The 26,782-nt window shown below is 40.2% G+C and overlaps 1 protein-coding gene across 5 annotated transcripts in view; it reads right to left on the reverse strand.

Moving 5' to 3' along the window:
* The window catches only part of AFG1L (AFG1 like ATPase), a 198,635-nt gene that overhangs the window by 161,782 nt on the left and 10,071 nt on the right, over positions 1-26,782 (reverse strand). For all 5 annotated transcript variants that reach the window (XR_008199911.1, XM_052645769.1, XM_052645768.1 and 2 more), the window contains exon 2: positions 11,456-11,679. Coding sequence is in view for 4 of the 5 variants with exons in the window: in XM_052645769.1 (XP_052501729.1) it covers positions 11,456-11,679 (224 nt within the window). In the remaining variant the exon portion in view is untranslated. The remainder of the gene's footprint in view (positions 1-11,455; positions 11,680-26,782) is intronic.

Below are 26,782 nucleotides of genomic sequence, written 5' to 3' on the forward strand. Positions count from 1 at the left end.
CTAAGTCTTAAATTATTCCAAAAGCATCTACATATTTGCATTTTAGACAATTGCTTTCAAAACTATTCCTTTAACTTCTGCAAAGTAAACATTTGTCATCCATCATTCCAAATATTTTTATTTAATCATTCTAACTTTATCCTTTGTCCCTTATAATATTAAAATTCAAGCATTAAAAATAATCCAAGGTGATTCTCATCAAAGCTGGAAATTAAAATAGCATGTCCTCCACCTTTCTGGGTTACTGTCCACTTGCTAGTCAAGCATAATTTCCATTAGGACAATTAAGATAATAATGGTGGTGCTTTAAAATAAAGAGTTTTCAATTTGTTTAAAATGCAGGAATATTACTTTTCCTGCTTCTCCACACACCCCTCACCATTCCATTATTATCTCCCAAAATGACAGAATCAGAAACAATGATTCCAGCTGGAATGCTGAAGATAATTACATCTTTTAAAAACAAGCATTATATCATTCTCAATATAAACCACTGTTTGATAAAAGTAGATCACTTCAGGTTTCTAAGACAACCATTAAAAACTAAAAAACTGAACTATATGTTAGCACCCATAAATTCTCTTTAAATGAAAATCTTTTTTTAAATGCCTTCAGCTGATTTGCAAAAGAACCCTTGTAACCTAAAGTACACCAATTTGTTCAGTTTACTAGTATAATTAAGCCTTTAAGTAGCTAAACAACTAGCAGGAGGAGGGTGGGGGGGGTGAGTTTAAATCTCTAAAACAACTAGCCTAAGAAATGGCTCAATTTCTGATTACAACAGAATTGCAAGATGCAAATGACTTTTTAATGCTGCATGCATTCAAGCAACAAGCATTTCTAAGTGTCTATGCATGTCAGACAAATGAGCTAATTTCTTCAGCAAATCCTTCCAGTTTACTCACTCCTGACTGAATTCAAATTCTGGACTAGCTCAGGTGTGACCTACTCCAAGCCCACCACTTGTTCAGAGGGACATCTAGGACATAAGTATAATTTTCAAACTGACCTGGAGGTTATCAAAAGAAAGATGTGGAAAATATTCCAGTCTGAACCCAGTTGAGGTTCTGAATTTGAGGGATTCAAATGGCCATCCAGGCTTCTCCTGGATTTTCAAAGAACTTGCACTATGGAGGAAATGAGAACACAAACATGTCCACAGAAAAGCAAGTGAATGTAAACCTCACAAAAACACTGATACTCTCACACAGACATAAGGATAGGCTCATGAGCAACTGACTTCAGAGTCAGCAGAGAAGTATTTTGTGAATCTTCAGTGATTGCTTTGTTATTCATTCAAATCTTCCTTTTTTTTTAAATTTATTTCAGAGACATGAATTGAACATGGAGCACCTACTTTGTATCGGGCAGTGAACTAAGTTCTGCAGATCTAGGCAATCCAGAAAGCATGACATGGCATGTACTAAAGGAATGTGTGGTTGCCAGGGAGGCCATGGGAGATGAGAGACAGGCAGCCTCAACAAAGACTCAGAGGCAAGAGAAGGTCCCTCTCTTGTCTAACAATCTTTAAGTAGCTTGTCACAGCTGGGGACAGCTGATAACAAAGACAGATGAGGCTGGTAAGAGGCAGGGACCAGGCAGGCTCTCAAGAACTATGTAGAACACGCTAATGAGTTTGTACTTTATCTGGAGGGCACTGGGAAGCCTTAAGCAGGAGAATGGCCCAACCAGGTTCAGTTCAGTTTAGTCGCTCAGTCATGTTCGACTCTTTGCGACCCCATGAATCGCAGCACGCCAGGCATCCCTGTCCATAACCAACTCCCGGAGTTCACTCAGACTCACGTCCATGGAGTCCGTGATGCCATCCAGCCATCTTATCCTCTGTCGTCCCCTTCTCCTCCTGCCCCCAATCCCTCCCCAAATCAGAGTCTTTTCCAATGAGTCAACTCTTTGCATGAGGTGGCCAAAGTACTGGAGTTTCAGCTTTAGCATCATTCCCTCCAAAGAAATCCCAGGGCTGATCTCCTTCAGAATGGACTGGTTGGATCTCCTTGCAATCCAAGGGACTCTCAAGAGTCTTCTCCAACACCACAGTTCAAAAGCATCAATTCTTCGGCTCTCAGCCTTCTTCACAGTCCAACTCTCACATCCATACATGACCACAGGAAAAACCATAGCCTTGACTAGACGGATCTTAGTCGGCAAAGTAAAGTCTCTCCTTTTGAATATGCTATCTAGAAGGTTGGTCATAACTTTTATTCCAAGGAGTAAGCATCTTTTAATTTCATGGCTGCAGTCACTATCTGCAGTGATTTTGGAGCCCCCAAAATTAATTCTGACACTGTTTCCACTGTTTCCCCATCTATTTCCCATGAAGTGATGGGACTGGATGCCATGATCTTCATTTTCTGAATGTTGAGCTTTAAGCCAGCTTTTTCACTCTCCACTTTCACTTTCATCAGGAGGCTTTTTAGTTCCTCTTCACTTTCTGCCATAAGGGTGGTGTCATCTGCATATCTGAGGTTATTGATATTTCTCCCAGCAATCTTGATTCCAGCTTGTGTTTCTTCCAGTCCAGCATTTCTCATGATGTACTCTGCATAGAAGTTAAATAAGCAGGGTGACAATATACAGCCTTGACATACTCCTTTTCCTGTCTGGAGCCAGTCTGTTGTTCCATGTCCAGTTCTAACTGTTGCTTCCTGACCTACATACAGATTTCCCAAGAGGCAGGTCAGGTGGTCTGGTATTCCCATCTCTTGAGGAATTTTCCACAGTTTATTGTGATCCACACAGTCAAAGACTTTGGCATAGTCAATAAAGCAGAAATAGATGTTTTTCTGGAACTCTCTTGCTTTTTCCATGATTCAGTGGATGTTGGCAATTTGATCTCTGGTTCCTCTGCCTTTTCTAAAACCAGCTTGAACATTAGGAAGTTCACGGTTCACGTATTGCTGAAGCCTGGCTTGGAGAATTTTGAGCATTACTTTACTAGCATGTGAGATGAGTACAATTGTGCGGTAGTTTGAGCATTCTTTGGCATTGCCTTTCTTTGGGATTGGAATGAAAACTGACCTTTTCCAGTCCTGTGGTCACTGCTGAGTTTTCCAAATTTGCTGGCATATTGAGTGCAGCACTTTCACAGCATCATCTTTCAGGATTTGAAACAGCTCTACTGGAATTCCATCACCTCCACTAGCTTTGTTCGTAGTGATGCTTTCTAAGGCCCACTTGACTTCACATTCTGTTATAAATATCATTATTGATACAGCATGGATAATGAGAGGAAACTGAATGGGAGGAAACTGGAAGAAAAGGCAACGCTACCTGTATATGCTCTGCTGACAAGCCACCCCTGGCCATGTAGCAGTGTGATTCGGGGAGAAATACTTACGGGGACTTTTTGTGGTTCGTCAGGGCAAAGATAACTGAAGGCAGCTCTGTGGTGCTTTTCATTGCCATGAAGGGACTACGGATGCATTGGAGCTATGCTTCACACTTCTGAGAAAGCTACACATGGCTGTGGCACTTTGGCCTGAAATGTACATTCAGTGTTCAGGTCCTAATATCTGCACATCTCCACTGGAGATGATAGCATGGGTTAGAAGTGCTTTTTCTTTATAGTTCTCTCATTTCCAACTAGAGGTTTTCACTCAGCCAAAAACCTTTTACTAAGATATTTCCTATGCTTTGCTGAGTATTTTCTGAGCTCATAATACCCCTTCCTCAGTCTATTTATAAGAAGCAAATGCTGAGTTAGTATTATATTATTAGGGAAAGTTATAATTTCCTTAAAATTATTTTTTAAAATCAACTAACCTGTTGAAATATCTCACAATTACACTTAAAGGTACACTTATGGAATATTATAAATAGGCTAAACTGGAGAAAATATTGACCACCTGGTTACTTAGCTTTCAGCTTTATCAAATCTTTATATTTTGACATATTTATTCCAAAATTTTAAAAAAATTGGATACAGTTGATGCCCCCCATTTTGTGCCCTTCTTCCTCAGAGTGAACATTTCATTTTAAAAATATGTTTTGATTTACTTATCTTTTTGTGGCATCTACTACTTATCCCCCCAAAACAGACTCTTCTTTGACCATTTTTCTACCAGCTTGATTTTTTTTTTCTCTTTTTGGTAGGAGTTCTTTATATAATTCTAGATAGCAATCTACAGTCAATTTTTTTATTTTTAATTGGAGGATAATTGCTTTACAATATTGTGTTGGTTTCTTGCCATACGTCAACACAAATAAGCCATAGGTATACATATGTCAGCTTTCTTTCGAACCTCGCTCCCACCTCCCTAAGTCAATTATTTTTGATGCAAATATTTTCTCCCAGTCTGTGGTCTGCCTTTTAACCTTTCTAGAGTGCTTTTTGTTGACTGTAAGTTTTAAATTTTAGTAGGGTCAAATGTATCCATCTTACCTTTATAATTTAAGCTTTCACATCTTGTGTAAGTGGGTCTTCCCTTCCCCACGGTCACAAAAATAAATCCTCTATATTTTATTCAAGAAGTTTTAAAGTTTCCCTTTAAGTTTAGGACACTGATTCTGTGGAATTTATGTTTATGTTCAGAAAGGTAGATATCTAATTTTACTTTTCACGAAGATAATCAATTGTGTCATCCCTGTTTACTGACTAGACCATCTTTTTCCACGGATTTTCAGTGCCAATTCAATGGTATATCAGGTCTCCATGTATTCTATTTTGTTCCACTTGTCTGTATGTCTATATAATAAGTGATCAGTGAATATTTCTGTTGACTAGAGGCAGATATATATATAGGAAAGTAACAGAAAATTAGACTGGAAACCTAGACTACGTACATTTCTGGTAGAACTTTGAATACTATTACTGGTCTCCCACCACCCTCAAATCCAGTCAGGAAGCAGTCATCCATCTATAGCAGGGGTCAGCAAGTTATGGCCTGTGGGCTAAATCCAGCCTGACCTCTGTTTTTATAAATAAATGTTTATCAAAATACATTTATTTATGCATTGTCCGTGGCTACTTTGACTACAATGGCAGAACTGAAGAGCTGTGACAGAGATCATACAGCCCCTAAAACCTGAAGGATTTCCTACATGGTCCTTTACAGAAAATGTTCACCAGCCCCTGATTTAAAGACCTGACCAAAATCTCAACGTAGATCCCATGGCTCTAATGCCTCTTTGTGGCCTACATAATTCTGCTGCCATAACCAAAGTAGTCAGTTTTGGCTGACAATGACAATAAAATTCCTACTTAAGACATTAGGGTTATTGCCCCTTTCTTTCAATTTACTTTAAGGAATTTATAAAAGATATTCTCATCTAATGAGGGGGTGTGGGGGAGAAATGGATGAAGGCAGTCCCAAAGTACAAACTTCTAGTTATAAGATAAATAACAGGGATATAATGTACAACATGATTAATATAATTAATACTGATACATGTTATATGTGAAAGTTGTTTGGAGAGTGAATCCTGAGAGTTATTATCACACACACAAAATTTGTTTTCTTTGTTTTATTTTGTATCTACATGAGATGATGGATGTTCACTGGACTTCAATGGTAATCATTCCACCATGCATGTAAGTCAGGTGGTGCTAGCAGTAAAGAATCCACCTGCCAATGCAGGAGACACAGAGATGCAGGTTTGATTCCTAGGTTGGGAAGATCCCCTGGAGGAGGAAATGGCAACCCATTCCAGTACCCTTGTCTGGAGGATCCCACTGACAGAGGAGCCTGGCAGGCTACAGTCCATGGGGCCGCAAAGAGTCTGACACGACTGAAGCAATTTAGCACCCACACATGCATGTAAGTCAAATCAGTATGGTCTACACCTCAGTTATATAGTGCTATATATCACATATATCTCAATAAAACTGGAAGAAAAAAACAAAAATAGACATTCTCATCTACACTGACAGCATAATTTTACCTCTGGAACCATGACAAAATTTAAAATGTAATTGAATACATTTGTTAATTATTCTGGAGATGGAAGCAGGCCCATTATATTCTCTTTCTCAAATTTCAGACATAAATGAGTCTTTGGCATGTGTTAAGTTCCCAAAAAACAATGCAGTTTGACTCCCAAACTTGCTTCCTTACAGATTAAGCTGTCATTGGGTTAGGACATAATCTTTTGCTTTGGCTTTCATAAAAATTTGATACACAAAAAAATATACATTTAAAAATATTTCTGGTCTTTAATAAAGCTGTAGTGATAGATATCTATTCCAAAGTCAATGCTGCTTATTATATTCTAAAGGCTAAATTACCAGAGAACAGGGAAGCTTTACCTAAATCACACTGCTCAACCTACTTCACCTATAGGAAATGTCAGTTTTAAGAAAAGGAACGGAGAGAGTAAGGGCTTACCTCCTTAGCTAGAGGAGAGAATGGAGGAACTGAGGAAAACCCAGCAAACTGGCTAGTCTTGGATAAATAACTGAAGGGAGCCAAACAATGGGTCTCCTGCATCTCCCGAGAGAAAAGTCCACAGCACAGCATTCCAGGTATCTAGCTCACGGCTGCCAGGTGCAAGGAGCCAGATCAGAGAAAGCACCAAGACCTTATACCAGCTGAATTCAAGGCAGTGCAGGTCATTTCTACCTGCTACATGCATTGTTCTTAGGAGAGTGAGGACAGGTATCCAAATCAAAGACTATAATAGGTGGTAAAAGGAAGTCTGAAATAATAATTTCTCATTAGGGAAAAACAAAATTATTCTGTGGTGAGCAGGAGAAAAGGAAAAGGAATTTTGACCCCTGCTCCCCTTCCCAGTTCCCAGGTCTCTTTGGCTATGGTGTCTCCTCCCCAGAGATGGAAAAAACCTGGCTGCCTATATACCCCTGATTAATGGAAACAAATTTTCAGAGCAGCTCCACACTCCGTTTAATTCTTTCCCTCCATGACTCTAGAAATGCTTGATTTGGCTGTGTAAAAGTAATACTAATTATAGTGATTTACATGAACTACTTACCATTTATGCCCAATTACCTCACAGCACAATAACAATTATGCATACATTAAATGTGTCAGATTAACCTGGCTGTAAGTTTTATTTGATAACAAAAGTAAAATGTTCATAAATGCTCATTCTTCCTAGTTTGTTGCTCATATAGCATGGTCATCTGCTCTTAACTTTTTCAAATTTTTACTAGAGAAGACATTTGTGACATAGGTAGGTGAAAGCAGCCTAATAGTCTGCCACCAATTCTCCTCACTGATAATAACTCCAGCATTTTGCGAAGAATGTGCATTTTATTCTAACATTATGGCTTACCCTTACAGAACGTTTCTTAGGAGTACAATTTAAGTCTACCAGAGTGAATATTTAAACATCTGTACCAAAAACAAAGTCAAATCTGCACATATGCTAACTGAAATTCAGTCAGACAAAGACCATCCTGTATGTTCTCACTTACAGGAATAATTTTACAAGAGCCTAACTCATAGGATGGTGGTTATCAAGAGCTGTGGGGCAGGGGAATTGGTGAAATATTGGTCAAAGGGTACAACCTCCCAACTATAAGATCTAATGTGCAGCATGGTGACTATTATTAATAATATAGTAGTATATTAATATTTGAAAGTTGTCAGAAGAGTAGATCTTAAATGTTTTCACCACAAAGAGAAATAGTAATTATGTCAGGGGATACGCTGCTGCCGCTGCTAAGTCACTTCAGTCGTGTTCGACTCTGTGCGACCCCACAGATGGCAGCCCACCAGGCTCCCCCGTCCCTGGGACTCTCCAGGCAAGAACACCAGTGTGGGTTGCCATTTCCTTCTCCAATGCATGAAAGTGAAAAGTGAAAGTGAAGTCCCTCAGTCATGTCCAACTCTTAGCGACCCCATGGACTGCAGCCCACCAGGCTCCTCCGTCCATGGGATTTTCCAGGCAAGAGTACTGGAGCGGGGTGCCATTGCCTTCTCCAATGTCAGGGGATATAGGAGTTAACTAATTTTATTATCGAATCATTTAGCAATGTACTCAGGTATGAATCATCACACTGCACAATTTAAACTTAGATATGTTATCTGTCAATAGTATCTCAATAAAGCTGGGGGAAGAATCAAATGTCCATGAAACTGTAAACCCTATTTATGAAAATCAAAAATTCTACATACTGGGCTTCCCTGGTGGCTCAGTGGTAAAGAATCAGATTGCCAATGCAGGAGACATGGGTTTGATCCCGGTCCAGAAAGATCCCACACGCTGCAGAGAAACTAAGACCGTACACCATGAATCTTGAGCCTGTGTCCTAGAGCCCAGGAACTGCAACTACTGAGCCCTGAGGCCACGTGCCGTAACTTCTGGAGCCCACATGCCCTAGAGCCTGTGCTCTGCAACAAGAGAAGCCACCACAAGGAGAAGCCCACACACTGCAACTAGAGAGGGGCCCCATCTCACAGTAAGGAGAGAACAGCCCACACAGCAACAAAGATCCAGCACAGACATAAACAACATTATTAAAAAAAAAAAAAAAAGGGATTCTACACCACTAACAAAGTTCTATTGCTGGAAAATCTAACAGTTTAAATTTTCACTTCTCTGATAAATGGCATGTCAGTATTTTTAGAAGAAATAGTCTTGTGGCATCTTTATAATCTTCAAAACTGAAGTTTTACATGTTTTATTCAGACTAAATTTGCTATTTGGGTCTTCTGCAATGCTAAATATTTTGTGGGCTTAAGAAATGACAGGACAAATAAAAAAGATGTTGATCAATCTACTAAATATTCATTCACATATGCATTGGGATTAACAAATATAAGCTTTCACTAGACACATTAGAAACTACCTGACTTGTCCAATCTCCTCCTTACATAAGAATTACACAATAAAACAGGGGCCTCTAGATAGTAAAGTATTGCATTTATTTACTGCTAAATAGCTGTCTATTTAGAGGCAGATTCAGCATAGCCAATTCATATATCAAAGGCGGAATAAGATAAAAAGTCATGAGAGAAATTTTAACTTTCAGATAACAACAAAAATCTGGTAGTTAAAACATCTTGTCTCCTGGCTAGGACACATAACAAAGTTGTTAATTTATTTGAAAGACCTCCTGTAATGCAAACTATAATTAAATATGCAGTACTTAAGCAATCTATGTTTTCCAAACTTCTTACTTCTTGATTCACCCATAAACTTTTGAGAACACAAGAGAAAGAGAGAATATTGGCCATCAAAAGGGATAATTCATCATTATTTCCCATAACCATTGTGCTGGACTAGCCAACACACCCTGGCGCCCAGCCTCACAGTGCACTTCTGAGGGAAACTGCCCTGCTCACGGGAGCACTGGGTAGCACCTTATACAGAGAGCCAGGCTTTGTGTTGACTAGCAGCCCCTGGAAAACTGGTGTGAAACTTCTGCCCAAACAGGGATGAAGGGTTTGGGTGGCCTCTCAGATTCTTCCTCGGGAACTTAAACCACAGATACCGGAAAAGAAATGAGAAGCTGGTAGGATGAACAGAGTGGGAAAGAGAATGGGGAAAGGAGCAAAGAGTAAACAGATCAGTCTTTATGAATGGCAGGGCACTGGAGAATCAACAGGGACCACTTCCTACAAGTCATCAGAGCTTTCAGAGCCACTGTGCTCAGGTGCTCAGTCATGTCTGACTCGTTGCAACCCCGTGGACTGTTGCCTGCCAGGCTCCTCTATCCAAGGAATTCTCCAGGAAAGAAAATTGGAGTGGGTTGCCATTTCCTCCTCCAGTGAATCTTCCCAACCCAGGGACTGAACCCATGTCCCTTGCATCTTCGGCACTGGCAGGTGGATTTTTTACCACTGCACCACCTGACGATGGTGCCAAAAGCTGGTGCAGGCTCTATGAGGCCTGGCTGAGTGATGGAGATGCCCTTTGTTGCTATTTTCTTTTATAATCTTGTTCTACATCTCCATTTCTTTCTCAAGCCTAAATAAATAATACTTTATTGTTTTTAACCAAAACATGTTAATACAATGCAGTGTTTCTCCTTACATAAAAATAAAACCATTTTGTTACATTCTCAAGTGCTTTTTAAAAAGTAAAATTACTTTCAGTAGAACTTACAAATAAAGTACTATTGTTATAGTTATATTGTTATTGTTATATTGTTATACAGTACCTTTCTTATAAAGACCTTATAATAAAAGGATATTTGTGTTAAGGGGGTTAAGTAGTTTGGTCAGTCGATTAAAGGAAAACTAGTTTCTTGGGTTGAACCATAATATCCCTCATAATTCAAGGATCACACCACTGATAACAGAGCTTCTACAGCAGGACAAGGAATGAGAGTTTCTCCTGTTGTTTCAGAATTTCAGCTAAAACTCAAAGCTGAGGACAAGAGAAACAGGTCTCCCTATACACTGCAGAGAGGCACTAGTTGTATATATGCAGGAATTCCTTAAAAAGAGGGGGGTCATCAGAAAACAGCCTCACAACCAAAGTAATCAAGGTAGAAAATTGTTAGCTGGGTAAACAATTCTGTGGCATTTTCCCTGGATGAACCAACCTCATGTCAAGTGCAAGGGGTCCCCAAGAGAAACATCCAAACAGATTAGAATTAAGGCAAAATGGGCATCCTCTCCCCAGCTGGATGCTCACTTATGTTGAGAAAATCTGCAGACAGCTACCCAAGTAGGGTGTGAAAGAGTTCACAGAAGAACCTGACATGTATGTGTCCCCAGGAGCGCAGGGGCACACAGAACAGACACTGGTGTTTGCTTCTTAAATCTGCAGAAGTCCAAGGGCAGGAGACTGACTGAAGCTGCCCATGCAGGAGGGTTTGGAGAAAGGAGGTGTGTTACTTGGGGGTGGTCTCAGTAGACACCACAAAGGTGACCTGGCTAGAGCTGTCCTGAAAGGACCCCACTGAAGAAGGCTAAGTGCAAGGGCAAGGCCATCCCTGCACCACAGGGTCGTGCTGTGAGATGTTTGCTCCTTAGAATCATAGGAGGTTGGTCACAGTGACGCAGCGGGGAGGTCCTCATAGGAGTCCTGAAGAACGCACACAATGCTCCTCACAGAGCTAGCACGTCAGCATCTACCACACAAATGGCCCTTAACTGGCCACTCAAGACTCTGCTGTTTCACTCTAATCGTCTATCCCCCGCATTCTGACCCTAGGGAAGCCAAGCTAGCAGAGGGAGAAGAAGGGGAGAGAAAAAAGAACAAGTCACTCATTCTTCTCTGCTACTGATCCCAGGCCAGGCCTGAGCTAGAGCGAGGGGGAAGCTTTGAATTGCATACAAGTTTTCACTGTAACTGGTACTTAGGTATTCTTTTTACTACCTCAGTATGAAGCTATTTGAATCCCCTTGAAGGTAAAAGAAAGCTATAGAACATCAAGAGGTCAGAAATAGGGATCCAACAGAGCTGGTTTAAAGGAACTGGAAGGAAATTTTCAAGCTCTTTCATGAGTGTACCCAACTGCATTTAATCTAGTTTTAAAATGCTCACACTTTTAACTATTCCATCTTTAACATGACACAAATCTTACCTTAGAAAAAAGGCCTTCTTCCTCTATCCTGTATCCTTTAAGGTCCTCATGCAGTTTCTGCAGACACTGTATGACTCTTCTTTGATGTTCATCATCTTTTAGCTCACGAGCTTTGATCAGAAAGTCATAGTGGTCCAATGGCCCATGGCAAACAGCTAAAGCTTTTGAATAAGCCTCTGTAGCAGCAGTTGGAGACATACTCTCAGGGGGCTGAACTGAATAGGCTATAAACAAATACATATATATATGTAAGATTTAAGACTTTCTGAAATGAAGGTATTTCATAGTGCTTGATACTCTTTCTTAAAACTTTTAACCAATTACAACTGTACATATTTGAGCAGCTGTTGTAAAAATCATTTTGATGAAAACCATAATATAAAACACATTTTGAGGACTTCTCCGATGGTCCAGTGATTCATACTCTGTGTTCCCAACGCAGGGGGTCTGGTTGGATCCCTGGTTAGGGAACTAGATCTCACATGCTACAACTAAGACTCAGAGCAGCCAAATAAATATATAATTATTTTTAAAACATACACATTTTGTACAGTAAATATATAAATGATTGACTCAATTTAATAAACCCCAAACTCAGAACTTATCACTATAACCCCTCTTCTAGGAAGCCTTTGTGTGTGTGTTTAGTCACTCAGTCATGTTCTGCTCTTTGTGACCCCAGGGACTGTAGGCTCCTCTGTCCATGGGATTCTCCAGGCAAGAATACTGGAGTGGGTTGCCATGCCCTCCTGCAGGAGATCGTCCCAACACAGGGACTGAACCCAGGTCTCCCACATTGCAGGTGGATTCTTTACTGTCTGAATCACCAGGGAAGCCCTCTAAGAAGCCTAACCCCCTCTATAGTGACAGCTTTACCTCCACTCCATTGAATGCCACCAAGGTTCATCGCATCCTTCCCCACAGCAGACGTGGTCCCTGTCTTTGCATTAGGCCTAAATCTGGTTCTTTAATACCAACGCAGAGACTTAGAGACTAGTCGCAAAGGGTTTTCTGTTGCCTCTTAATCCCTATCCAAAACAACACAGCATTCAGACGTTACCATGTTGAATTCAGTTCTCTGCTTACAAGATTCCTTCTCTTTTTCCATTACCTTTAGGTTGAACACAAAGAGATGAGAGACAAGAAGAGTGTTTCAAAGCAGAAAACTGATTATCTGTGGTAAGGTCCAGTTATAACTCCATTCCTTATTTGGGGCAGGTTCAACTGGCACAGTCTTAGGCAAAGATTTTGCAAGGATATTTTGCCAGAGTTTCTCTTGTTTCATTGAATAACATGTTTCCTTTGTTTCAATAATATGAAAATTACTTAATTTAGGAAAAAAATTAAGTCACAACATTATTTTCCTCTTTTTCTAAGAAAGGAAAAAAAAATCCTTAAATATACTGTGACTGTTGAGGATAGGGCAGGGCTATCCCCTAATAACTGTTCTCCCTTTCTAAACAGGGGTTTTAGCTGGGTACAAGTCAGCCCAGTAAAATATTCCATACCCTGGTCTCTCTGGCAGCTAGGATGGCCACGTGACTAATGGGATGTAAGCTGAAATTTGTGCGCTCTGCTCCGGAGCACTTAAAGGGAAAGGGCAAATTCCCCTCCTCTCTTTCCCTCCCCTCCCTCTGTCTGGAAAGAAAGTGCCATGGCTGCAGCTGGAAGAGCCAACCTGGCAAGGAGAGGCACACAGAATGCTGAGCAAAGCAGAGCAAAGTTCCCCAACAATGCTGAGCTGCCAAACCAGCTCTGGACCACCTGCCTGGATTTTTATGTAAAATAAACGTCTATCTTGCTTTTCAAGCAGTGTATTTTGGGGTCTCTTTGTTACAGAGGCCTAAATTGTACCCTAACTAATACATGGGGCTTACAGCCTGCAATAGAGAACCAAACTAAGGGTCTCCTGGGATCCTAGGCCTCATAGGACCAAGGACAAGGTTTGGGTTCATGCTGAAACTGAAGGCACAGGTTGAGAGTTCCGCAGAGGTTTCCAGCGATTTGAGACGTTTACCAGGGTGGTATAAGAAACATACTTGCAGTTTGTCCACAGTCCCTGGCACAGAGCTCATAAAATCCTTGGAATTTCCTAAGTGATAGAGCATCTTTTATTATTCATAATGAGCCTCTTTCTATCACACATATGCTAATGAACTCAGGGAAGGTCCTGAAAATAGTCTCAGGACAGGGCTGGTTCCCAGAAAGACCAAGTGTTTAGAAAGTTGGAACTTTCAGTCCCATCCACCAACCTATGAGGGCAAGGGAGGCTGGAGATTACTCTATAAACACTCTTGAACAATAAGATTTGGAGAGCAGCCAGGATGGTGAACACCTCAAGGGAAAGTGACGTATCCAGAGAGAGCATGGAAGCCCCGTCCCTTTCCCCGTGCATCCCTTCCATTTGCCTTCCATTTACCCTTTATATACAAACTGACAAACATAGTTAAAGTGTTTCTGAGTTCTCTGACCATTACTAGAAAATTATCAAACTTAGCTAATTATCAACCCCCTGAATTTGAATTCAGCCACGCAGAAGGGTGGGAAGCAGGGCAGCACAGTTGCAGCTGGTCTCTGAAGTGGCACCATTTTTATGGGATTGGCCCTTTAACATGTGGGAGCTGATGCTGCTACCTTCAGGTAGATAGTGTTGGTATCCACTACTGGATACCCAGTAGTGTTGGAGGATTTGAGACCCTCACAACCAGGGAAAATGCGCTTTTCCACTCCCTGTAATCAACTAAGTAAAATACCTAAGATAATGCTAATTTCCTTCTCCATCCCCAAACCCCTTCCCCAGACCGCAACCAGATCCTCAGCCAATCAATCATCAATGCTACCCAATTTTCTGTGTGTATGTTAGTCACTCAGTTGTGTCTGACTCTTTGCAACTCTGTGGACTGTAGCCCACCAGGCTCCTCCATCCATGGGATTTTCCAGTGGCAATCCACTGGAGTGGGTTGCCATTTCCTTCTCCAGGGGATCTTCCCAACCCAGGGATCAAACCCAAGTTTCTCACATTGCAGGCAGACTCTTTACCGTCTGAGCCACCAGAGAAGCTCTCTACACAATTTTACATCCTAAAGTCTCTCTAATCCATTCCCTCCTCCTTTTTCATATAACCATTCCAGCCGAGGCTCTTAATTATCTCTGTCTTGGTCTCCCTGCCAATGATCATCTCCAACCTCAAATTTATCTTGATCACAATCTCTTAAAAAAATATCTTCCATCAACAACAGAAATGATCCTGCTAAAATCCAAATGTGATTTTACCAATATTTGGCTTAAAATTCATCTCACTGTTTAAAGAAGTGATTTTCAAATGTAATTTTAACAGCAGCACCTTTTTTATATACAAAACCTTCCATCGGATCCTAAATTTACTTAAGAGAAAAGAAGAAAGGGGTAACAAAGTCCCATCCTCTTCACATCTCCCTCATTCTCACATCCATATCCCTTCATTTCCAAAGTAGCCCCTAAGGCCTCTTCCCCACCTTATAGGATCACATTAAGTGAGAACAGTGCACAGAAAAGAGTTAACACAGCAGGCCTCAGACTGCAGAGCTTAGAAATGCCTGCTTGCAAAAGTGGGACCTTGACTGGGAGCTTGAATTCCCAGAGGGTTCCCATCAATCCCAGAAATAGTAAGAGTGACTCACTGTGACTAAATGCTTATATTATATATAAGCAATATGGTTTATGAGGAACACCTAGTTTCCTTCTACAAGTCTGGAATTTTGGCACAGGCTAGGCAGAGGGTGAGCTCCCCAGGTGGCACTAGTAGTAAAGGACCCACCTGCCAATTCAGGCGGTATAAGAGATGCAGGTTTAATCCCTGGGTAGGGAAGATCCCCTGACAGAGACCATGGCAACCCACTCCAGTATACTTGCCCATGGAAAGAGGAGCCTGGTGGGCTACAGTCCATAGGGCTGCAGAGTCAGACATGACTGAAGCAACTAAGCATGCACCCATGGACAGGCAGAGGGTGCGTCCATAACTACCAGTTGACCCTAGGCCTTGAGTCTCTAATGAATCTTCCTAATAGACAACATTTCACACCTGTTGTGAAAGTTGCTGGAGGTATTAAGCATGTTCTGTTTGACTCCACTGAAAGAAGATGCTTATACGCTTCTAATTTTTTCCCAAACTTTCCCCCACATGCCTTTTCCCTTTGTTGATTGTGCTTTGTATCCTTTCACTATAATAAATGGTAGCCTTGAGTACAACTATATGCTGAGTCCTCTGAGTCTTTTAGTAAATCCCCAGAGGGTAGTCTTAAGGGGATCCCCAACACACATGGTGTTCTCATTCTGAGGTTCAAGGAATCAATAAACACAGAAAAAGCATTTGACAAAAACTAACACCCATTCATGATAAGAACTCTCACTAAACTAAGAATAGAGAGAACTTCCTTATCTTGATAAAGAATATCTACAAAAACCCTATAGCTAAAAATATACTTAAGAGTAATAGCCTAGAAGTTTCCCACTAAGATCAAGAACAAGTAAAGGATGTCCGCTCTCTTCACTCCATATCAACACAGCATTAAATAATGCCATAAGACAAGAAGAGGAAATAAAAGGTATGCAGATTGAAAAGGAAGAAATAAAATGTCTGTTCCCAAATGACATGATTGTCTACATAGAAAATACAAAAGAAACAACAAAATAAGACTCCTAGGACTAACAAGCAATTCCAATAAGGTTATAAGATACAAGGTTAATATACAAAAGACAATCACTTTCATATATGCCTGCAGTGAAAAGTGGAATGTAAAATTAAAAACAATAGCATTGAAGGACTTCCCTGGTGGTCCAGTGGCTAAGATTCTCCACTCCCAATAGAGGGAGCCCAGGTTCAATGCCTGGTCATGGAACTCGAGATCCCCCATGGCACAGCTAAAGATTCCCACACACCACAACGTAAGATCAAAGATCTTGCGTGCCACAACTAAGACCAGCATAGCTGAATTAATAAATTTTTTTTAAAATATTACTTACATTAGCACTCCCAAAAATGAAATACTAAGGTGTAAATCTAACAAAATAGGTAAAAGATCTATAAGCAGAAAATGACAGAACACTGATGAACAAAATCAAAGAACTTAAAAATAGAGAAATATTGTATGCTCATGGATAGACTAAATATTGTCAAAATGTCAGTTCTTCCCAACTTGATCTACAGATTCTCAATTAAAATTCTGGCAAGTTATTTTGTGGATACTGACAAAATAAGTCTAAAGTTTAAATGAAGAAGCAAGAGAGACCCAAAATAACCAACACAATACCAACAGAGAACAAAATTGGAGGACACTACCCAACTTCAAGACCTACTATAAAGCTACAATAATCATTATAGCACCATATTGCCAAAAGAATAGACAAACAGATCAATAAAACAGAACAGAGAGTCCAGAAATGTAGCCACATACATATATTCAATTAATTTCGACAGAGGAGTAAAGGTAATACAGTGGAGCAAAGATAATCTTTTCAATAAATGATGCTGGAACAACAGCACATCCACATGCAAAAAAGTGAATCTAGACACAGACCTTACACTTCACAAAAATTATCTCAAATTGCTTCATAGCGGGTCTTCCTTGGCGGTCCAGTGCCTAAGACTGCACTCCCAATGCAGGGGGGCCTAGGTTCAATCCCTAGTCAGGGAACTAGATACCACATGCCTCAATCAAGAGTTCATATGCCACAACTAAGACCAGGTACAGCCAAATAAATATTTTTTTTAAAATGCATCATAGGACTAAATATAAAAAACCAAACTATAAAATTCTTAGAAGATATCATGCAATATAGGCAAAACCTAGATGATCTTGTGTACCGTTTTAACTTTTTAGATACAATACCAAAGGTACAATTCATGAGAGAAATCATTGGTAAGCTAGACTTAGTTCAGTTCAGTTCAGTCACTCAGTTGTGTCCCGACTCTTTGCGACCCCATGAATTGCAGCACGCCAGGCCTCCCTGTTCATCACCAACTCCCAGAGTTCACTCAGACTCACGTCCATTGAGTCCGTGATGCCATCCAGCCATCTTATCCTCTGTCGTTCCCCTTCTCTTCTTGCCCCAAATCCCTCCCAGCATCAGAGTCTTTTCCAATGACTCAACTCTTCACATGAGGTGGCCAAAGTACTGGAGTTTCAGCTTTAGCATCATTCCTTCCAAAGAAATACCACGGCTGATCTCCTTCAGAATGGACTGGTTGGATCTCCTTGCAGTCCATGGGACTCTCAAGAGTCTTCTCCAACACCACAGTTCAAAAGCATCAATGCTTCGGCGCTTAGCCTTCTTCACAGTCCAACTCTCACATCCATACGTGACCACAGGAAAAACCATAGCCTTGACTAGACAGACCTTAGTCGGCCAAGTAATGTCTCTGCTTTTGAATATGCTATCTTGGTTGGTCATAACTTTTCTTCCAGGGAGTAACTGTCTTTTAATTTCATGGCTGCAGTCACCATCTGCAGTGATTTTGGAGCCCCTCAAAATAAAGTCTGACACTGTTTCCACTATTTCCCCATCTATTTCCCATGAAGTGATGGGACTGGATGCCATGATCTTCGTTTTCTGAATGTTGAGCTTTAAGCCAACTTTTTCACTCTCCACTTTCACTTTCATCAAGAGGCTCTTTAGTTCCTCTTCACTTTCTGCCATAAGGGTGGTGTCATCTGCATATCTGAGGTTATCGATATTTCTCCCAGCAATCTTGATTCCAGCTTGTGTTTCTTCCAGTCCAGCATTTCTCATGATGTATTCTGCATAGAAGTTAAATAAGCAGGGTGACAATATACAGCCTTGACGGACTCCTTTTCCTATTTGGAACCAGTCTGTTGTTCCATGTCCAGTTTTAACTGTTGCTTCCTGACCTGCATACAGATTTCTCAAGAGGCAGGTCAGGTGGTCTGGTATTCCCATCTCTTGAGGAATTTTCCACAGTTAATTGTGATCCACACAGTCAAAGGCTTTGGCATAGTCAATAAAGCAGAAATAGATGTTTTTCTGGAACTCTCTTGCTTTTTCCATGATTCAGCGGATGTTGGCAATTTGATCTCTGGTTCCTCTGCCTTTTCTAAATCCAGCTTGAACATTAGGAAGTTCACGGTTCACGTATTGCTGAAGCCTGGCTTGGAGAATTTTGAGCATTACTTTACTAGCATGTGAGATGAGAGCAATTGTGCGGTAGTTTGAGCATTCTTTGGCATTGCTTAATTAAAAACTTAATTAAAGTCTTAATTAAAAACTTCAATTCTGCAAAAGGCAATGTCATGGTCTCATAAGAAGACAAGCCACAGACTGGTAGAAAATATTTGCCAAAGATCCATCTGATAAAAGACTATTTTCCAAAACACACAAAGAACTCTAAAAACTCACTAGAAAACAATCTGACTAAAAACTGGGCTAAAAATTTAACAGAAACCTCACCAAAGAAGATACACATATGACAAAGAAGCATATGAAAAGATCTCCACATCATACGCCATCACAGAAATGCAAATTAGAAGAACAATTAGATACCACTACACGCCTATTAGAATGGCCAAAATCCAGAACACTGACAAACGCTGGCCAGGATGTGAAGCAATAGGACCTCTCTTTCTTGATGAGCATGCAAAATGGTACAGCCACTTTAAAAGACAATTTGGTGGTTTGTTACAAAACTATACTCTTATCATACAATCCAACAATTATGCTCCATAGTATTTACCCACAGAAGCTGGAAACTTATGTCCACAAAAACCTGCACACATATATTTATAGCATCTTTATTCATAATTGCCATAACTTAGAAACAATCAAGATGTCCTTCAGAAGGAGAATGGATAAATAAACTGGCACACCCTGGAAATGGAATATTACTCCGCACTAAAAAGAAATGAGTCTATCAAGCCATGAAAACACGTAAAAAAAAAAAACGTAAAAGCACGTAACTAAGTGAAAGATCAATTTGAAAAAGCTATACACTATAAGGTCCTATATCCTAATTATACAACAATGACATTCTAGAAAAGGCAAAACTGTGAAGACAGTAAAAAGATTAGCAGTAGAAAAAGGAAGCAAGTAGATAGGAAGAAGGTGTGAATAGGCAAAACACAGAGGATTTTTAGGGCAGTGGAAATACCTTAAAATATACCATACTGATGAATATATGTCATTATACATTTGTCCATATTCGTAGACTGTACCACACCAAGAGTGAACCCTACTGTAAACTATGGACTTCCGATGATGATGCTGAGTCAAATGGAGGTTCATCAACTGTAACAAATGTTCCCCTCTGGATGGGACAGTGATAATGGGGACATGCTGAGGGGGAGGCAGGGGGTATTTGGCAAATCTCTGTACCTTTCTCTAAATTTTGCTGTGAACCTAAAACTGCTCTTAAAAAAATAATAAAGTCTTTTTAAAAAGAAAGAGAATCAGTCAGGCAAGATGCTCAAGGCTGAAAGATTGGCCAGCTTAGGCCTGGATAGCAGCTGTATAAATTGAAACACAAAAGACTTCTCAAAAGCTGTACTAAATTAAATCTGTTACTACATCAGTGTACACAAATTATGTGATGCTGCTGCCATATTATTTTGATTTGTATTAATTTGCCTTATTGTACTCCAAATGGACAGTGGGAAAATGCCATTCTGAAGATCCACACACTAATCCACAAACATAAATGGGAGATTTTAGAGGGAAAAAAAAAAAAACTCAACTGTTTTAATACCTCAATTTTCTACCTTATTTCACTACTCGCTCCTAAACTAAGTTTTAGGAAGATCCTACTATACTCCATTGCCCACCTGCTATAAGATTTAGTCCATATCGTGATATTTAACATCTGAACAATCTATTATAATTTTCTAGATAGTATTCTAACAATTACATCTATTTTTCTCCCTAAGGAAAAAAAAATTAGTTTCTCCAGGCTTTAACAGGTTTATTTGTTATTACTTCAGCTACCCCTCCACCATGGAGAAGGAAATGCCAACCCAGTCCAGTATTCTTGCCTGGAGAATCCCACGGACGGAGGAGCCTGGTAGGCTACAGTCCATGGGGTCGCAAAGAGTCGGACACGACTGAGCGACTTCACTTTCACTTCACTTTCATCCCTCCACCGACTTTTTTTTAATGAACATAAGCTTAAGATTTTACTGTCTTCATAAAAAAATAAAAGATGAAGCTTAGGACTGGACCACTTAGCCCTTTTATATCCTCCCAGTTCAAAATGCTTGCAGGCCTTAACAGTCAGCACTCTCTAAATCTGCAGCACTTTCTAGGCTCAATGAATTCAAGCCTCAGCACAATCACTTTTTGCAATTTTAGCCTTTTTTCCAGAAAAGCAGCTCAATCTGCCCATCATAGCCTCTCTGCTTCCTGTCATAAGACCACTTTTCCTAGGCATTCAAAGAATCCTTGCCCTTCTTGTCCTGTGTCACTTTGTGGGTTTAATGCTTGGCACACTTCTTATAGAAGTCCAGCAAGTTTTAAGAACACAAATCACGTCTGTTTGTTGCAGGGGCACTACCGGCGGGAAAAGAAGGGAGTTCCCCAATATTTAAGATTTCATCTTAAAACAGAGATTTAGAACAAAAAAATATATAAGTTCTGCACTCTTAAAGTCTATGCTAACATGTTCCACTTAAATAATCTCATTGCATTAATAGTATAAACCACAATTACGCTCTTTTGGGACTTCCCAGCTGGCTCCATGGTAAAAAATCCACTAATGCAGGAGAAGCAAGAGGCATGGGTTCAATCCCTGGGTCCGAAAGATCCCCTGGAGGAGGGCATGGCAACCCATTCTAGTATTCTTGCCTAGAAAATCCCATGAACAGAGGAGCCTGGCAGGCTAGAGTCCATGGGGTCACAAAGAGTCTGACACGACTGAGCGACTGAGCGCACAAGCGCTGATGCTCTTCTTAATGGCACATAATAACTTACAACGCAGAAGGAAGAGGCAGTTTGACAGCACAACTGCTAAGAAATTAGAAAAAGGCAAATTGACGCAAACAGCCCTAACAAGAATTTTTATAAATACATGGGTTTTCTTTTTGTATTCTTCTAAATAAGGTCTTGACTTAGGGTCATGACAGGCTAGCAGTGAATGGGCCGGGGCAGGGGCCCGGGGATGTCTGAGAGCTTTCTGAAATTAAAAGTGCCTGTGTGTATGTTTGTGCACTTTTTTGAGGTAAGATCTCTAAATATACTACAGATTCCTTCAGAATTTCAAACAAGTGAACAAAAACTGGTTAAGAATCACTGTTTTAAAAAGAATTGTCAAAATTTTGAGTTTAAAAGAAAATTTTACTGAGTGGCTCACATTTATTGTGAGCACCTACAGTGTACTAGGGACTAGGTTAAGTAACTTCACATAATTACTTGCTTTACTCTACACAATAATCCCATTACACAAATAACTAAAAACACACATAAATGAATCTGTTCATCGATTCATTCATCCACGTTTCTTGAGAACCAACTATGTAGCTCAGGCACTATTCTTATCACCAGTGAAACTACACTTAAAAACAAATACCTTTCCTTGTGGAGACTTCCCTCCAGTCAAGGGGAAGACAGACAAAAAATTAAATGAAGAAGCAACAAGGATCATGTAATGATCAGTATACTGGTGAAAATAAAACTGAGTGATATCCTAGGACCTCTGACCTCCCCAGGGAGCTCAACAAAAGTACAGAATTTTAGGTACCACCCCAGGGGTCTGAATAAAAATTTGCATTTTTAACAAAATATATAGATGTTCATATGCACACTGAAGTCTGAGAAGCACTATGCTAGGGAAGGATTGAGGACTCCTATAGATTATTAAGAAAAGCCTTCCTGTGGAAGTGACATAAGTTGACACCTAATATCCGAAGGAGTGGTCCTAAAGAAGAACTGGGAGAACTGCCCAGGAAGAGGAAAGAGCTCTGGCAAAACCTTAAAGTGAAAACAGAAATAAGCTTCACATTTTCAGGGAAGGAAGAGAAAGTTTACAAGGCGCAGTATGTTATAAGGTGAAGCTGGAAAGGAGAGGAAGGACCAGGTCATGCAGGGTCTTACAAACCATGGTAAACGGCATGGATTTGATAAGATCAAGTAGAAGAATTTTTCTTTTCCTTTTTTTTTTAAAAAAAAAAAAGCCAGACAGACCAGTTAGGAAACTCTAACAACAGTACAGTTCAGAGATATCTATGATTTGGACCAGACATTTAGCATTGCAGGTTAAGTGAACTGACCAAGATCATATAGATAACGAAAGCAGCAAAAATTGCCAACCTTTTAGTGAGTACTCACTAAGTGCCAAGTACTTTTCTCAGTACTTTACACACTTCAAATCATTTAGTCTTCACAATTGCCTTTTGATGTAGGTACTAACATTATCCCTAACTTAAAGAAACTGAAGCACAAAGGGACTAAGTAGCTTGTCCATGTCCCCATAGCTAGGTAGTGGCAGAGCCAGCATTTGTACCTACAGGTCCAGGAGGGAGGCAAGATGTTATGGTGGAAGGGGCACGGGCTCTGGAGTTATGCCCTCCAGATTTATCTCCTGACTCCACCATTTCGACTCTGGATCACAGCAAGTTGGTCACAAAATCACAGTCCTAGCCAATGATGCCTAAGAGGAAGTCAACTTCTGCCAGCGTGTCTCCTGATGCTCTTCAAAAGATGACTAGGACAGAAACTCATTTCTTCCTGCCTCTGTACTTTTACCTGTGAAATCAACATACCTGTACTGCTGCAAGTACCTTCAGAACATGAGAGGAAATGCAGCTGACACACTGAGGACAACAATAATCTTGATATATGTGTGATAGTTAATTTTATGTGTCAACTTGACTGGGCCATGGAGTGCCAACACATTTGGTAAAACGTCTGTGAGGGCATTTCTGACAAGACTGACATCTGAGCAGTAGACTGAGTAGACTGCTCTCCATTATGTGGGAGGGTGTCATCCAACTGGTTGAAGTCCTGAACAGAAGACTGATCTTCCCCTGAGTAAGAGGGAACTCCTTGAGTCTGGATACCTTTAAGCTGTAACACTGGTTTTCTCCTGCCTTTAGACTCAAACTGAAATGTCAGTTCTTCCTGGGTCTTAAGCCTACCAGTCTTTGGACTAGAACTACACTATTGACACTCCTGGTTTTCAGGCCTTTGGACTCAGATGGGAATTAACACCACCAACTCTCCTGGGTCTCCAGGTCCTCAGCATACTGATGTAGATCTTGGCACTTGTCAACCTCCATAATTGCACGAACTGATGATTTCTTATAATAAATCTCTTTCTAAATGTACACACATCCTATTGGTTGTCTCTGGAGAACCTTGACTAAAATATATGTCATAAAGCTTAACTGTGTTTCCATAGAGCTAGAGTAATAATAGCAAAGGGGATATGTGGTCTCTGTGCTCTTTGGGGCTTTAAATAGGAATGAAATGTCAAATTCTACACAAAGTAGATAGTTAAGAAAATCTTACAGATATTCTTTAGAGACTTAAGCAAAATGGTGGACCAGACTATTTCAACAGAAAGTAAGCATTTTTCTTTCAAAAATGTTATTTTACAGGTTTGTCTCACCCTTAAGGGTTTCACTTGGTGTTAAATATTTTTGAGAACCCATGTCCAACTTTATACTCAAAATCAGTAGAGATGTCATTTAACGTGCAGAAATTTTATATACAACTTGTCAGTAAAGTGGTTCAGCTCAAAAACATACTAGTGAAGAATTCTCAGCTCAGAAATATCCTGTGATTAAAGAACTGAAGATATGCAAGATAAAAAATGATCATACAAATTTAAACAGTTTTCAAGGTAAAGAAAATTATCTTTTTGCATTATTCCTTCCTAGACAGCTATATGTCCAAAAATATTTAATAAAATGTTTGATGAGTCTATTTTAAGACATTGCATGTGTTTACTTCACTAGAATTAAAGACGTTGTATAAAATCAACAGATTACAAGAGATACTTATGTAACCCAGAAAAGTCATATGCTTTATGTTCATTTTAACTTAAGATTTTCTTTGCAAAGCTTGGATTCATTTGAAAACTTATGAGAAATAGAATCCTGAAAGGTAAAGAAAACACTAACGAGTGCCTCCTATGTAGCCAGCGTACAGACAGCATGTTCTATATATTACTTCTCCAAAAAAATCTAAGGTGGGCATTGCTATTCCTTACAAATGAGGGAACTAAAACACCACAAAAAGTTAGAAAATGTTAAGTGAATGTGCAAGACAGGAGCTCAAGCTAAACGACCCCAAACCACCAGGATACTGCACTCATTAAAATCACCATAACACTATAGACAAGTGAAGACTGTGCTCCCATTTATCGCAGCCAGGCAACAGAAAATCAAAACACAAACTTCTCTCAGGCCCTCTAATTTGAAGTATTCAAGCCTCCTAGAGCAACCATCAGCCCACTCCTGGGTTTCCACCCTACTCAGGCCCAGCCAGAGCTCTGACCTGCCTGCACTATGGGGTCAATCTCCCTCTGCTAATAAACGGTACTTTTCCAAAACCCAACAGCAGCAGCAGATTTTTTTTTTCACTGAAATATAGTTGGTTTACAATGCTGTGTTAGTTTCAGCTGTACAACAAAGTGACTCAGGTACATACACACACATATATATATGCTTTTTTCAGATTTTGTTTCATTACAGGCTATTATAAGATATTGAATATAGTTACTGGTGCCAGATAGTAGGTCCTTGTTGTTTACTCCTGATTTATCCCTGCTCCCTCCATTCCTCCTTGGTAACCATAAGTTTTTTTCCTATGTGTATGAATCAGCAGCTTTTTTACTAAAAGCCCAGAGTTGAAATGTTAGAGGAAAGAAATTCCTTTCTATATAAATACAAAAGCTCTTATACTTCACATCGGAGAAGGCGATGGCACCCTACTCCAGTTACTCTTGCCTGGAAAATCCCATGGACGGAAGAGCCTGGTAGGCTGCAGTCCATGGGGTCGCGAAGAGTCGGACACGACTGAGCGACTTCCCTTTCACTTTTCACTTTCGTGCATTGGAGAAGGAAATGGCAACCCACTCCAGTGTTCTTGTCTGGAGAATCCCAGGGACGGGGGAGCCTGGTGGGCTGCCGTCTATGGGGTCGCAGAGTCAGACACGACTGAAGCGACTTAGCAGCAGCTTATACTTCACATAACTGGCTCTTAAGGATTCTGACTAACAAGATTAATGCACCCCTTTTGGAGTTTTGAGAACCAAATATTAACATATTTGGCACTAAATGAAGACCTAGCTCTCAAAAACAAAGATAACACAAAGTTAGGAGGCAGACCAATGCTGGATCACAGTTGTGATTCAAAATGATACTGACATGCCACAAAACGGGATAAAAGTACCACAAGATGTAAATAGGTTCAAAAAGTTAATTATACTGAAAAGAATCAACTGAAGACCTATGTAGCAGAACTGAATAAGCAACAACAAATAAAACAGCCATAGAGTATAAAGCTCTGTACTAAAAACTTCAAACACAACCATCTAGACAGACACTGTAACTGCACTCAAAATGCCAGCAGGGCACTGGGAGAGACCTACGACTTTAATAAAGTGTGATACCAAGTAAAGGGAAGAGAAGGATGCTATGAGATCACAGAGCCAAAGCTAGTAACCTAGGTTAAGGAGGTTAAGTAAGGTTACTCAGGAAATGATGTTTCAATTGAGAGCAAAAAGAGAAACAGGAGTTAGCCAGGGAAAAATAGAAAAAAAGAGAAGGAGGTGCATCAGGCTGAGAGAAGGCTCTGAAATATGAGAGGACGGAACACCTAAGAAAATGAAACAAATTCAGTACTGAGATAAAATATAAAAGGCACAAGGGCAAGAATTAAGATACTAGAAAAATAAAAAGAAACCAGGTGACACAGGGCTTTATAATGGTAAATTTAAAGATAAATTCAAACAGTTTTTTAATTTAATGCTGAAGATACCAGGGAGCCACTTATGAGTTTTAAAGAACTTGGTGGCTTAATTATACCTCCTCTTAAGCAAAGGAGAAGGATGCTGTGCTGTGCTGTGCGTAGTTGTTCAGTTGTGGCCGACTCCCTGCAAGCCCACGAACTGTGGCCCGCCAGGCTCCTCTGTCCGTGGGGATTCTCCAGGCAAGAATACTGGAGTGGGTTGCCATGCCCTCCTCCAGGGGACCTTCCCAACCCAGGGATCGAACCCAGATCTCCCATATTGCAGGCGGATTCTTTTACTGTTTGAGCCACCAGATAAGCGCACGGAGAAGGACACTGGAAAACAATTTAACAGCTTTATCCTTCTGACGTATTAGCAATGACCTGTTGCAAATA

Source organism: Budorcas taxicolor, chromosome 9, assembly GCF_023091745.1.
Source record: "Budorcas taxicolor isolate Tak-1 chromosome 9, Takin1.1, whole genome shotgun sequence".
In the NCBI taxonomy this organism is placed as follows: Eukaryota; Metazoa; Chordata; class Mammalia; order Artiodactyla; family Bovidae; genus Budorcas; species Budorcas taxicolor.